The following is a 15,612-nucleotide window of genomic DNA, read 5'->3' on the forward strand; positions in this document are numbered from 1 at the left end:
AATCAAATCACATACTTCTCTCATCAAGAAAATCAGTAGCGGCCTACCACAAGGTTCAAATCTCTCTCCACTACTATATAATCTTTACACAAATGATATCCCAACAATAAAAGATGCCTTCATCGCCTGTTACGCAGACGATACAGCTATTATCTGCAGCTCCATGAATCCAGACTATGCCACCCAAAAATTACAAAATGCAATAAACCAACTCGCCCCCTGGTACAAAGGATGGAAAATAAAAATAAATGCCACTAAATCAACAGTAGTCATCTTCAAAAGAACGCATTCCAGACATATTTACCAAGATCTGAAATTTGAAAACAACAATATCCCCCGGAAAGCGGCTACAAAATACTTAGGAGTCCTCCTGGACGAAAAACTAACCTTTAAAAAACACATAATAGAAACAAGAACCAAAGCATCCAAAGCTCTGCAATCAATATATCCACTAATTGGAAGAAACTCACCTCTAAATATAAATACCAAAAGAATCCTCTACTTGCAAAGCATCCGTCCTATATTATTATACGCTGCACCAGCATGGGCAAGCGCAGCAAAGAGTAATAGAGAGATCCTACAAAAAATTCAAAACAAAGCTTTAAGAATGATAACAAACGCACCATGGTTTGTAAGGAATTCCACCTTACATAGAGATCTAAAAATAAACCAACTAAATACAGAAATTCTCATTCAATCGCATAACTTTTTTCAAAAATTGGACAATGGCAACTATGACATCCTCAGAAAAATAGGAAAATATGACTACACAGTATCTCAGCCCTTTAAACGGCCAAGAACAATCCATCATAACAGCAATTGGTGATAAATCAACAAGCGACCGGTAGCTTAACGGGATAAACCCCTACCACTGTGCCATGCAAAGTTAGTACACCCTAAGATCAACGGTTCGACCCTCAGCGGAACCTTAAAACGCAACGGACTTGTAAATATTAAGAAAAAATTTTCTTTTTACATATAATCAGGAAAAATAAATATCAGGAAAATAATTGTACATAAAAAATTCTACATATAGAAATCCAGAAAAGAAAAATAAGAAGCAGAAAAATATTATTATATATATACAGATTTAAAGATATGAAAATAGAAATTATCTTAATATTTTAAAAATATTGTAGGGCAGAAATTAAGTGAAAATTCACGAACTTGTATATTTTGAAAGGACTTGTATTAGAAATCTAGCATATAATCAAGAAAACTACTTTTAGGAAAACAAATGTATATAAAATCGTGAAATTTACTATCTAAAAAATTATTAGATGAAAATTCACACACAAAATAGAATCCACAGCTGCTTAGTACAGCCATAGAGAATTTCTTTCTGTCCTGATTATTCAGGTATTTTACTTCAGATGATTCAGTCCATACGGAATCAAAAATAGATTGGTAAAGGCCCTCACAGGTCGTACACCTCTCATAAACGCGACGGTCTATGGTCTATGGTCCTGCTGTAGTGGCTCTTCATGCTAGGCCGGTATTCCAGACGTCCTGGTTCGACTGAGGGCGAAGGTGGTTGCTAATTTTTCATCTCTCTTGCTTCCAAAAAAGTACCTAATGTCTCTACAATACTTGTTTTAATTTCTTACTCGTCCCCATAGGATTAGGCTAAAATTTCAGAGTCCATTTTATTTTATTCCTATGACAGAGCGAGTAAAAAATTTGATTACTTTTGCAACATATGTAATGCAGAGTAATGTGCAATACGCTTTGTTTTTATTTTCTTAAATTTATATTACCGTTTCCCGGGATGTTCATCAGAAATGAAACAGTAAAACAAGACACTAGTATATAATAATTATAAATATTTAATTAAAATATGAATAATTACGTATTACATTATCTGATACATAAAACATTAGCTTATAAATAATTTAGTTGAAATATACATTTATTAACCAATGAAATTTGAAAAGGCCGCAGCTTATTTATTTTAGATGAAGTTTATCATTTAAATGGACGGTATTTTTACTCATTACATTATATATACAGATTTTATTCATTAAGTATCCCGTAAAAGGATAAAAATTACATGGCATCGAAATTGTTTATCTGCAATGATAAGATAATGAAGGGAATTTCGGAAAATGACTTTTCTTCGTATTCTAGAAATCCAGCAAAGCTTTACTTCAATTTCAACTTTAGGTTTATATTTTGTAACAGCATTACTCTGCAATGTATTTTTGCCTAAATTCTAGCAGATAAAGTAGCATAAAAATTATTTCAATACGAAAATAATCTAAGATATAAATAGAAGTTAAAGGATAATATTCCTAGAGAAAATTTCGAAATGTAGTAAAATTTGATATTCGGGAAACTTTGGGAAATCACCTAAAATTCTTCGGAATTCCTACAGCAATAAGATTACTACTCTTACTTATAAATGCATAATTTATGCATTAAACTTAAATTTCTGTATTGGTATTTCACGAATATTGTGTTATATGTAGAATTCGTTATCGCCGCAGCAAATTTTTATACAAAAATATTGTATTTCCCTCTCTGTTTAATATTATACTCAATATTTCGTGAAAACATTGTATTTCCCACTTTATTTAAATAAAAAATTAAAACTATGATTCCCGACTATTCGATCCATCATCTCATAGAAAACAATTATAATGAAAAGAAGAATTTGAATCCTGAGAATAAGTATTCCAGTTTATTTACGAAGTGACGTTCGTTTCTACTTTAACAGTATAATCTATCATATTTCAGAGAAAATTTACAAACCTTTGATGACAATATCCATATCTTCTGGATCTGAGAAGTATTTGGGATCAATCACCGGGGGATCGTAAGGATCTGAAGACTTGAGAGTAACTGTTCCTCTTCCTTTTGGATGCAAGATCTGAGAGGCACACCAGTAGAAAGAAGAGTTCTCGTACGGTCCATAGATGGCTTCATAGTACTGAATGAAAAATTTTGAAAAATACGAAATCCTTCCAAAATACGCAACAGGTATAGTAAGAAACATCTTTTATTTATCATAATAATAAAGAAAATATTTCTGATTGTCAGTTGGATATGGTCTAAATTAAATGTACAATTATATAGCTCATTAAAATACATGACTAGCTTTTGGCAAGTAAGCCATCTGTCGTCTTGCCCTTTTTAGTGTTTCTAGTTTAAGAATTAACACTACACGCAAGAGTTTTTATTTTAGCGCAAAAATTTATATGCTGTTAAAAAGGCTTGCAGAGAAAGGGTAAAATATTTAAAAATTATGTTTCTTGTTAAGTTTTTTTCCCACTCATTGCTATTTAGCAACAGCACGTATTCACTAATAACTTATCTCTCACGACTATTATTTAAACAGTAATAATTACAAACACAAAATATATCTTTAAATCAGTTTTCCAAGCTCAATATTTTATCAATAACGAAGAGTTTCCTCGAATATTTCAGGAGGTAGACTTTTCTTTTGCAAGAAAGGTTGCTTTGCATATCTCATCTTCTCCTTACTCCATGAGACATCATCATACTTTTTTTGATGCCTGAGTTTGAACAGACGTTCCTGGAACACCACTGATAGCAGTTTCATTCTAAATTCTTTCATTTGATATTCTTCCTGCAATTTCTGACAGTCCATGGTGAGAAAATACAGGGGCAGAATCAAGTGCAAGAATCTGAAGATTCTTTTTGGATTATAACATTTACTTTAGAAGCAATAAGATTTACTGCGTCAGCACTTGTTTCTGCGAATTTTTCGCTACTGTCATACATTTTATCTTCCCCTTTCATCTTCTTTTTGTTACTTGGTTCTAGCATTAAAAACTACATTTCATCAGTTATTTAGACAAATTAACGATCCTTTTAGACAGCATGTACACATTCTCTTGCGAGAAAAGGTTGCTCCGCATACTTCATCTTCTCCTTATTCCATAACATATATCATAATTTCTTTGATGCCTTACATTCTAAATTCCTAATCTTGATATTCTGCTTTTATTTTCTGACAGTATAGAATCAGGATTGCAGGAATCTGAAGAACCTTTTTATAACATTCACCTTAGAAGTAATAAGATTTACTGCTACAGTATTTGTTTCTGTGAATTGTTTGCTATTGCCATGAATTTCGTCATCTCCACTTTCATCTTCTTTATCACTAGGCATTAAAAACCAAATTTTATCAGTTACTTACATTAACTGCTATCCTCTACGAAAATATGAACTTTTTTACTACTCATTTTAGTTCGTAATTCATAAGCAATGTATAGAAACATGGAAATAGTGGGAAATGCGTGAGAAATGAGCAATCACCTTAGGTTTATCATAAAACTTTGAATGCATAAAGTTTAGAAACAGCAGCATAAAATTTTATTCATCCAGAGATATAGTCATGAAAAAAGTTGTCATTTTTCCATTTTTTTTTATGTTTCTCCCAGACATACACAATATTAAAATAATTTTAAAACATAAAAGTCATCTCAATTTTGAAATATATTACGAATGTAATGTGCATAATTTAGTAACACTGTTTACAACGCCATTAATTACATTTCTGTACGAATGAAACGCGTCGCAACATCTATGAATGCAAGTCAAGCTCAAAGATTATAAGGTATTTTCTCCCTCCTTTCAGCATGTCTTCGTGGTGTAATGATAGTATACTCGGCACGTATTAGAGAGGTCCAGGTTCGAGTCCATTGCTCATTTTCACCCCTCCAGCATGAATAAAAAAACCTAATGCCGATACAAGAGCACATATGAATAGTCAATAGATGAATGGTGTTTCTAATAAGAACCAAGCCTGAAAATTGTAATCTATGAATACATTAAAATATACTAATACCATGTAGTTAGTGAGTGGGTGCACCGCTATGACGGCTTCCGGCAACGGACATGAATCAAACGGAATTATATGCCATAACCGCAGGGAAACCTCCAAAGTAACAAGATTGAATATTACATACTAATAATAGTTTGATAACTTCAGGCACCAAGCGTTAATCTGGTTATCTGCTTTAAATTCACCATTAAGTGCAAAGCATCTGTTTAAGTGTTGTCTATTCGTTAGTTATTCCGTATCTAAAAGAGAATTCCTGGTCTATTATAAAAAGATGAGAATTCAGACGATCAGTTCCGTTAAAAGGTGTTGCAACCCAAACAGAATCTTGGATAGTATGCCCCTTGAAACGGTAAAATTGTAAAGGATTTCGCTCAGCTTTAAAGAGCTACGAATTATCTGTATGTTATCTTGCTAAATTCTATGTTTATCAACCTATTAGCAGAATGAAATGTCATTAAATATCTGGATTCTTGATACATAGTCGTTTCGTTTCTTCTCCGAAATCTTATAAAAATCCTAATGTTCTAGGTTAAACGTGAAAATTTGCGTCACTGATTTTTATACTCATTATTTTATAGAAAACAGAAATCGATCTACAATTCTTGCCGACTCACAGCTTTTACACTGCAAGGCTGCCAAATTATGACAAATTTTAGATGTTAATGAGATGAATGTTGAGATTACAATTTGATTACAGTTGCTTATTTTGTGGGCAAATAATTACCTCTGGTTTGATGTTTTGTTGAGTTTTTGCTGGACCTACGGCTGCTTCCCAGATATACAGCTGATAATCAGGATAATCTCCAGGAGATTTAGGCCCATCCTTGTCCAAGAAAGCTATATTATTTACACCTTGAACCGAGGTGAGCGGTCCTAGGCAAAAAAAGTTAAACCAAATGATTATTCTCAACTGATATGCTTATTATACAGCATGTCTTTAAAATTCCTAGGTGGGTTTTTGTTTAAAGCTGAAATCTAAGCAATGCGTTCAGTCTTCTTTATATGAGAGCTAACTTATTGTGTTTTACTTTTTAGAATGAGTATACAATTTTCTTAAATACGGACTTAAGGATCCGTAGAAAAATTAAAATTTTAAAAATGCCAGAGTGTAAACACTTGTCTTACTTAATGCATTTTTATAATTCTAGTTGTACGTTTACATCCAGCAATTGCGAAAATAAAGGCTATCTGAGGACTTTTATGGACAGAAGCCTTATTAATAAATTATAAGGCTTGTTTGATAAATAAGTGAAATTGATAAATAAGTAAATAAGCTGTTTTGATGTATGCAGAAATAAAGAAAAAATTATTGAATTTATTGATACAGTAGTTAATTGCTCATATTATACACATTTGGCTTGTAATCATTTTTACTGGAAAATAAACAGATATTCAAATTTTAAACTTGAATAAATTAAGCAACATATACCTTCATCACTAAATGTTTATTATTTAAGAAGTATTATTGATCAATTTCTTTCATCGCCGTGAACATGCAGGGCGCCGAAAGGAGCTACAATGAACAGTATTTGTTACTACGAAACGCTGGAAAATTTGAAGATGATCGAGGACAATCGATTCAGAATGCCCTCTCGAAACATTGCTCTTTTGTAAGGAAATACGCTACGCACAGCGGCTAACAGTTTGACCAGTATCCGACACGTCCTCTGAGGTGTGTTTCGCCAATCTCCATACTTTCCCTTCTATTTTGACAACGTAGAGAGCCTCGCCCTTAAAGGTGAAGCATTTTGCGTTGGACATCAAAGTGCAAAATGCATTTTATTCTCGGCTTCACTACTGGCAAGAAGTATTCTACGGACAAAGACTAGATACTAGATACTAGGACTAGATCTACGGACTAGATAGCGTGTCTGTGGAACCTACGTGTCAAGTAGCATGTAGAATATATCAAATTAATGATATCACTTCTAGAATCACAGGGAATAAAGTCCACTTAATTTATCAGATAACTCATATACAATAAACGCTGCAAATGTTTATAAAAATTACCTCTTACATATGCTATAAATTGGATATACTTTAATTTGAATCAATTAAATGTATTATTAAACGATTTTAAAATTCAATCAAAATCTTCCAAGCAATTTGAGTTTTTTTCAATTCTCGACATTTGTCTCAAATGAAATGTGTTTAAAACATATGAATTACATGCATAGTGAATTAAAATAAAGTTAAACCGCAGTCGTTTTTCATCGGTACGAGGCGATTAACTAAATTTACAAAGTTTATTGAAACGACACGAGTTAATCGTCAAGGCTGACGATTAACTCACAGGTTATCACAGAGAGTTACTAAAGTCTTAGTCACCGAAGGCTTATAGGTTCACGGCCTCTGATGTTAAGCGACGAAATATATTTAAATCGATTATTAAAATTAAATTTAATTGGAGAAAATTAATGACCGTAAAAATCACAAATTTCCTATGAAATTACTATCACCAGTTTGAATAGTACAATTTTTTTTTTCTGCAGTGGCAAGGCAGCGAGGATATGTGCATGGTAGAGTAAGATTACATAATATACACTTCACAAATTTCGGAAAGTGCTAAGAACATTTCTAGCTTCATAAGTAAAATAAACACAAAATATAAATTAATAATAAAAAAAAAAAAATCTGAAATGTTTCAGATTTTAAATTACGTCCAAAGGGGCGTTTTTTAACATTTTGTGTGTTACCTTTCTTTATTAAATATCATGTTCCTCGCACTTAAACCATAAGATCCAGTGCAACAGCAATATCGCAAAATAGTTTTAAAACGAGCATATCTTTAGAATTTCCGATACAGAGACTCACGCGCTGGAGATAAAAATGTTTTTTCTGCACAACGTTGCCATTGCTCGCTTTGAAATCCTTGAGTTTGTTAATCAAAAATTCGTCAAAGTTTTAAAAAATAGGAAATCGATCATAAAACAAATTTCAAATTTCAAATTTGGTCTTCCACATGCTCATATTCGTTGGAGGATTACGTTATTCAAAATTCGATGACTCTATGTACCGTTATTTTATGACAATGTGAGAAATATACATACATTTACGCAGATTTTCATTACTTAATTTCTTCAAATATAATGCAGGACTCTAACATTTTATGGCAACAGTTTGAAAAGTGAACCGACATTTATCCGTCCGACGCAAAATGCCAAAACGAAATAGTCCTTCGGGATTCAAATCCCTTAGGACTAATAAAAACGTGCATTTTAATGCATTTCAGGTGTTCCATTTGTTACGCAACTATAGTAGTAATTTAGAAGACAAATTGAAAATCTTATGCTACCTCAAAATGCAACACAATGCGAGCTGATTATTTGTTAGGCCACGTGGATGATAAATGATGCGGTGTGATAAAGTTACATAACATAATGGACCCGCAAAATTGGAGTAAGATATACATATTTCTGATGCCAAAATAATCCTTTAATTGCATGCTTGATGTCTGCTGCATTTGGTACAGTTATTAAATAAACACTCACCTGTTTTTGAGAGTATATAATCCCAAATGCTTGACTGGTCCTTTTGCTTCTCCTCAAATGGTTTATCATTCATTTCATATGGTAACACAGTGGCCCAATGATCTTGTAAATTACGGCCGACAGGTAAATCTGCCACTAGTGGTATCTGAAACAGTTTCTGAATCCTGAAAATTTGCATCTTGAATAATTAATTCTTAGATATTCAGTTCAATATTAAAGCTTAAAATTAAAAACTTTCCTATTTTCGATCACTTCTACCTTGGGGAAAAGAAGGAGGAAATAAAAGTGTAGAGAATAGCTCGTTTCTTTGGTTTGGTTAGGTTAGTTTGAATTAATTATGACAAAACACACTAGGGCTATCTGTCAAAGAGGAGGGATACCTCCATAAGGAATTTCTACAGGAAACTGGGACGTATATACCTTAGATTTTCGGACCAGGAGACATGAAAACTTCATTATTGTCTTGCTGAGATCCACACTTAAAATACTCCATTGCTAGTTGCTGATTATTAAAATAGATTAGAACTTAAATAATAGTAATACAGATAAATATCTGACTGCCATGACTTTGTAATATAAGCAAGACAGTGTGAATAACATAGTCAGTAGGTAAGAGGTTTAAGTGAACCCTAACGAGAAGGAGTGTCGTTAAGTTGTGACCTCAGTGTAACATCGATACGTCATGTATCTGAGATTGATTCATAAAAACCAAGAATTTATTCATAAAAACATGCATTGACGTAGATTTTATTTTAGCAAAAGCCCCTTCAGCAAGTTCTTTTTCTGCTAAAATGACAGGATTATACGTAATCGAACACAAAGATTCGAATTTTGTTTTCCTTGTTTCTGCTTTAGCCAGAGGATGCTGGTTCATCGAAACAGATTTCGTAGGCCAAACATCTCGAAGCTGCGTTATCCAAGATGGTCCTTCCCATCACAATGTTAAGATAGAAAGCTTTGCTTCTGAAATAACCACATGAAAGCTGACTTGCTGGATTCTGATTACCTGCGCATGACGTCCCTGTGCTGAAGAAGTGTATTGCCTGATTTCAGTAATACGATTTCAGACAAAAGTTTTTCAACGGTTAGGATCCCCTCGAATCCAACTTAGAGCTACAGTGCAGTCATTCGCATTCTTTGCTGTACGATTGTCTAAGCTAGTATTCTAAGCCAGCGTAAAGAAAAATATAATCATACTTGCGTCTAATTCGAGATAACAGGAGCGTAGCTGTTCGAAATGCTGCATCTGTCATTCGGCACCAAATATTGTGTTTATATAAACATTTTATTTCCGCTATTATCCATGCAACTGATCTAAACATAAATATTTCGTTCTTACAATTTTGTGTTGCCAGATTCAAAATTAAAATCAAACCCCGCGAACGTGACTGACATCACGTGATTGTCTATCGACTGACCGGAACAGTAGAAATGTCAGCAAGTGCAAGACGACTGCAAGTGGCTAATGCAACTTCCTTCCAGAATACTAATAGAATTGACAAGGCTCGATTAATTAAAGTTAATCTGAGCGGTCATTCAAAGGAACCCGCATACTAATTTTTTTTTGAAGTTTTTTCTGAGTGAAAGCAGAATTATGCAAAGTTAGACAATGATTTTTGTGACCCTCTTAAATCTAATGCCCTAAGCTAGGGTGGTTATCATATCCTAATGGTGTGTTTTCCTAATATTGTGAACAGTGCATTTTTAGCCAATATGCAATCTGCACGCTGTCATCATCATTCGAATTTTAAACAAATGTTTTATTTATAGTTGTTAAACGTTTTGACAACATCATTCGTAAAGATTTTGATAGGTAAAAAAACTTCCGTTTTTACATCTCTCCTTCCAGTGCACAAAACTATTCACGCTAACATAAACTTAAAATAATGCAAATGGTAAATTTTATTAAACTGCTTATGCCGCTTCAGAGACTTTTCAAAGATATACATTTTGGTTTTTTAAATCCAGGGCACCAGATACTGGCTACACAAATTCTGGTAAAAAATTCCATTAAAATTTTTTCTTTCGTAAACAGACGACATTTTAAAGAAAGTAGGTTGAGAAACCTTAGAGAACATTCCCGTCAGTTGTTATTTGGCTGAAAATGGTTGAAATTAAATTCGCTCTTAAAACTAACTCGTTATAAAGGATGCGGTATTTGACGTTACCCATTTTAAAAGTAGGACAGCCACCCAATCTGGATAACAAGTATCGACGTTAACTGCCGTGCCGAAAGGCCCAGGTCCGAATTTCGAAGAAGGCTGTTTGCAAATATATAATGTCTGTGCGGCATGCGGGCATTCTAAATATGCGGCTAGCCGGCCGGAAGTCCTCTCCAGAGGTTGGGGAAAGAGGGATACCCTCGGATCCATCTCCACGGGGTGCTCTCCTTCAAAACTGGGGGTGGAACTGAGTAAAGTCGTACTGTTACCTGTGTGGTGTTTAAGGCTCTTGCCAATGACCGGCGCAATCTTGCACTCCTTGCCAGGATGAATTTCGTAGGCTTGATTTGATGTTACTGTCAGACAAGCGAGATAAGTCAGAAAGGCAAAAACAAAAGTAGGATCGCATTTTGTTCACAGTAATAAATACAAGCATAAATGGTTAGGCATATTGAACATGGTTAGATACTCTTGAGGATGCCAGGACATTCCTGCCATCTTCCAGATCCATGTTGCGAAGTATAGTGTCTTCCGTCATAAGACCAACCTCGTGACTAATTTGAACTGTGTTCAGTTGTATTTAGCGCTGTACGTGACAAATGTATTTATTGCCTTACATTAAAAATAAGTAACATTAAATACCACCCTCTGCATATAGGCATATAAATTTACTTGGTAAAATACACGTGTAAATTGTGATGCCGAATACGTACTTTATGACGATAAAAATTAAAAATATACGTGAAGAACTCTTACGTTAAATTTTTCAAGTTCTTCTTGAGGACCAATACCGGACAGCATCAGTAGCTGGGCAGAATTCACAGTTCCAGCGGAGAGAATGACTTCCTTGAAAGCCCTCACTTCGCGTTCCTTGCCTTCAAAATCGAATATGACACCCTGGGCTTGGTGATTATCGATAATTATCTGAAAAATAATAAAAGGACAGTCATAATGAAAGTAGCTGTCATAAAGTAATTTTTTGTATTTTAATTACATTTTCAAATTCAGAAATTAATACAAAAATAATATCTTTTCCTCTTCCTTTTTTTATTTGTTTATTTATAACAAAATATCGATATTTTTTAAAGTATTGATAACTTTTTTAAAATTGAAAATAAATTCCAATTTTCTTGGATATCAATTAACAACACGATATATTTTAATGCGTAACTTACTGTGTGCTATCCGTTGTATAAAGCAACTTTCCTTGCTGCTCAGAAAGGAAAAATTAAGGATTTCACGCATGATTTCTGCCGTGATAGGAATGGCTTTATATAAGAAACAGGTTGTTATTTTCGTCACATACGAAGGAAACCATGAACCGTTATCCCCGTGTCTAATATGAGATACACTAAAGTAATGCAGTAAAACTTTGATTATAAAGACTTTCTTCGAGACGGATAAGATAACAGGCGAATAACAGAAACTTCTCCAACGACCATCGAAACCAGATTCAAGCTATCGATATAGAAAATTCATTTAGCCATAATACATATAAAAATCAAGATTAGAACTGACTAAGCAGCTCTTACATCTCAGCTTCTTAGCAGATCTTATAAGCTCTTAGTTTGCTTATTATGCGCAGTAAAATTACAAATGGGATTAATCCGAATTTTTCTCTAATACGAGTACGAGTCCGAGATTAAAAGTTTCTGAAATCTGTCGAATCCTTCATATAAGAATAAGAAGAAAAAGAAACTTTTACTTAATATTAACATTTTTTAAATAAAGCAAAATCTGGAATCTAATTTTAATAAAAAAAAATCACTAAATTTTTAAATTTTTTTTCCCACAAAATAATTTTGAAAAAAAAAAAAAAAAATACAGCGAGTGAAAGTTCGAGTTCTTAGACTTTAAAAAAATCAAATCAAATGTGTAGGAAGGATTATTTAAGAGTAAACACAGATAAACATCAATATATCTAAATTCTTTCCAGGAATTTCGAAAAATAAAAAAAAAAAAAAAATTTTTTTTTTTGTTTAAAGAATTCATAAAAGTATACATGCTTTATTGCAGTCAAGCCCTTCATGAAATGATACTGGTGATCAGGTTACCACCTATAATGTATTAATAGCAATCTGTTTTAATGAACGGATCTAGTGGCATTCTCCTACTTTCAGCGCTCTATAGCAACTAACTCAGACAGTCGGAACAAAACTTGCAAATCCTGCAAGTTAATCAGCGGCGCATCCAGCGGAACTTGGAGCTTGGAACTGAAAAAAACTAATTCTTTCTATGTGCTAAAATAGTTGATATTTTAGTTAAATTTCGAAAGATCAGAGTAATGAAAAATGCACCAAGATTCAAATATTCGAATCTTAAACCTTCTTCAAGATTCATGTGATTCAAAGTTTCGAATGTCAGGTGTCTAGTAAAAATATATTCGAGAGAAATCCAAAACATTCTCTAACCACAACTAGATAAATATCAAAAGAGTGGACGAATGACCCTGCAGTTGGCAGACGTACGGAGTGACAAATTTTTAGAGTTTACGGAAGCACAAGAAAGGCAGAATTTAGGAGCTGTAGAGTTTGCTGGCGGCATAATACCTGGCCTAAAGCCGACCCCGGAATTTAAGAGCTGCAGATACATGGAACCAAAAATTTTATTTAATAACTCTTACGCCATCCGGTAAGGCCAGTAAATTTTATCGAGCAACATAAGGCTTAACGTCAGTCCTGAATATCAAATGTCTTTAACATGACTCATCCACATTGCCTTTTGCTTATTTTCTTTTCTTATTGTTGTAAATGGACATCAATTTGTAAAAGAAAATTTCCTTCTGTATAATATTATTTGATAAAATACACCACTGTATTTTAATATTCCAGCCTTTTATTCTAATGCAATGATAAAACAATTAATCTTCTATTGTGCAATATCAACTGTTTTTAATTAAGTTTTTTAATTTTAATTTCTATTCTTTTTACCTCCTCCCAAAATATATATAGGTAACAGAGTACTATTTCGATAGGGAGTTTACAGTAAATCAACTTCAATTAGGATCCCTAAAACACGTTTTTAATAATTTTACAATGATGCCTGTCCTTATGTGTGTATAAAGACTTATTCGCCCTCGATAACTCATCATATGAAACTTCCAAAAAATTTTATTTTTCTATTCTATATTCATATTTAAATACTATATTTTACATTACATTTTAAATATTACATTTACATTTTACATTTATTTACATTACATTTAATACATATACATTTAAAAACATTAAAGTATTTTAAAATTTACATTTAAAAGCATTAAATGTGTTTTTGTAATAATGCTAAATGCAACGAGAATAAGAACGTTACGAAGACGAACTCTCGTTATCAAGCAATTAACCGTATCAGCCTCAATCCTTAATTTTGCGTCTATTCACGTGTCAAATAGAAGGATGCCACTACAGCAAATATAAAAATTACAGCGAATATAAAAATGTATAGCAGCAACTAACATTCTATTACGATTTCTAAAGGTATGCTGATTTTTAATATTTTGTCATACTGTTGTTCAGTTTTATGTAGCATAAGTGCAAAGAAAGTAATTTTCAATAAATAAAGCTAATATCACAAATAAAAAGTTGGTCATCTTATTAAAAAAAACAGAACACTGATATATATATATATATATATAAAATGAAAAAAAAAAATCTGAAAGGTTTCAGATTTTAAATTACGTCCAAAGGGGCGTATTTTAACGTTTTATGTGTTACCTTTATTATTAAATATCATGTTCTTTGCACTTCAACCATAAAATTCAGTTCAATAGCAATGTCGCAAAATAATTTAAAAATGAGCATATCTTTAGAATTTCCGATACAGAGGCTCGCGCGCTTTAGATAAAAAGGGTTCCCCCCCCCCCGTAGAGGGTTGCCATTACTCGCTTTTAAATCCTTGAGTTTGTTACTCAAAAATTCGTTAAAGTTTTATAAAATATGAAATCGATCATAAAACAAATTCCAAATTTCAAATATGGTCTTCCACATGCCCATATTCCTAGGAGGATTACGTCATTCATACCGTTGTTTTATCACAATGCGAGAAATATACATACATTTACGCAGATTTTTCATTATTTAATTTCTTCAAATATAATGCAGGAATCTAACATTTGGTGGCAACAGTTTGAAAAGTGAAACGGACATTTATAGTGATTCAACACAAAATCGCAAAACGAAAACAATAGTCCTTCAGGGACAAAGCCCCTTTGGACTAAAAAACTGAGAAAATACCGAGAAAGAAATGTTAGCAACCCTTAACACTCTATCTAAAACTCTAAATAAATGCAGTGGTTAAAAATTTTGTGATTGTTAAGTCATTGATTTGTGAATCCCAAACATTACATGACCTGAGAATATACTGCGATCGATGAGACATTTTCATCCCCAAATCATGGGAATGGATGCGTATAGTTATCATTGCTCATTGTATGGGAGAACAGAATAATAAAAAATGAGTATCGTTTATAATTAACATTGAATCAAATAGATTAGATTTAATTTACAAGCGATCAAGCAGAAGTGATAGTTTACTGAAAGCTCCTTGTTATTCTGCAAAGGGAGGGCATGCGCTGCCCACATCAGATTTTGTTTTTCCTTTCATTCGTTTTTTTCCCTGCGGATTCAATACATCTATTGGACTGTCTCAGCGAGAGACAGATAATAGAAATTGGCAGTTAAAAGTGTGGCGGATAATGAAGTTCCCACCGTTTATAACATTTTAAACAGTTTTATTAACTACAATAATGCTGCAATTGTTCTAAAAATTACCATTTAAGTCTGCTAGAAATTAAATGCATTTTTAAATCTCATTAATCAGATATATTATTTAATTTGTTAATAAATGTTATTTACTGCATTTTAATCTCTCTATCTAAAACGTAATACATGCATAATTTGGAAGATATATACGTAAAAAGGATACAACAAAATACGATGGATGCTTTAAAAATAATTGGCGACCTCAAACTTAACTATTCTAAATTTAGTGTTATCCCCTAAATTCATCTGTTCTCCCAATTTCGAGATTCTTCCATGTTATATAACAACCTAAAATTAACCAATCGTAGCTTATCTCTACAATTGCATCTAATTTGGTATAAATACTGCTGGCGATTTAATTACGTCATTCTTCCTTTACCTAACTGCTGTTC

At 32.8% G+C, this 15,612-nt stretch overlaps 1 protein-coding gene across 2 annotated transcripts in view; it reads right to left on the minus strand.

Annotated features, from left to right (window-relative positions):
• Window positions 1-15,612, minus strand: part of LOC118198202 (glucose dehydrogenase [FAD, quinone]-like) — a 45,713-nt gene that overhangs the window by 13,245 nt on the left and 16,856 nt on the right. The window contains exons 7-10 of one of the 2 annotated variants that reach the window (XM_085824858.1): window positions 11,220-11,387; window positions 8,302-8,458; window positions 5,535-5,683; window positions 2,752-2,929 (exon numbers count right to left, since the gene is read on the minus strand). In XM_085824858.1, the coding sequence (XP_085680984.1) occupies window positions 2,752-2,929; window positions 5,535-5,683; window positions 8,302-8,458; window positions 11,220-11,387 (652 nt within the window). The remainder of the gene's footprint in view (window positions 1-2,751; window positions 2,930-5,534; window positions 5,684-8,301; window positions 8,459-11,219; window positions 11,388-15,612) is intronic. The other variant, XM_085824857.1, reaches the window with a different exon arrangement.

The sequence above is a fragment of the Stegodyphus dumicola genome, chromosome 10, assembly GCF_044657685.1.
Source record: "Stegodyphus dumicola isolate Sdum_Otavi_A_Nest chromosome 10, ASM4465768v1".
Classification (NCBI taxonomy): domain Eukaryota; kingdom Metazoa; phylum Arthropoda; class Arachnida; order Araneae; family Eresidae; genus Stegodyphus; species Stegodyphus dumicola.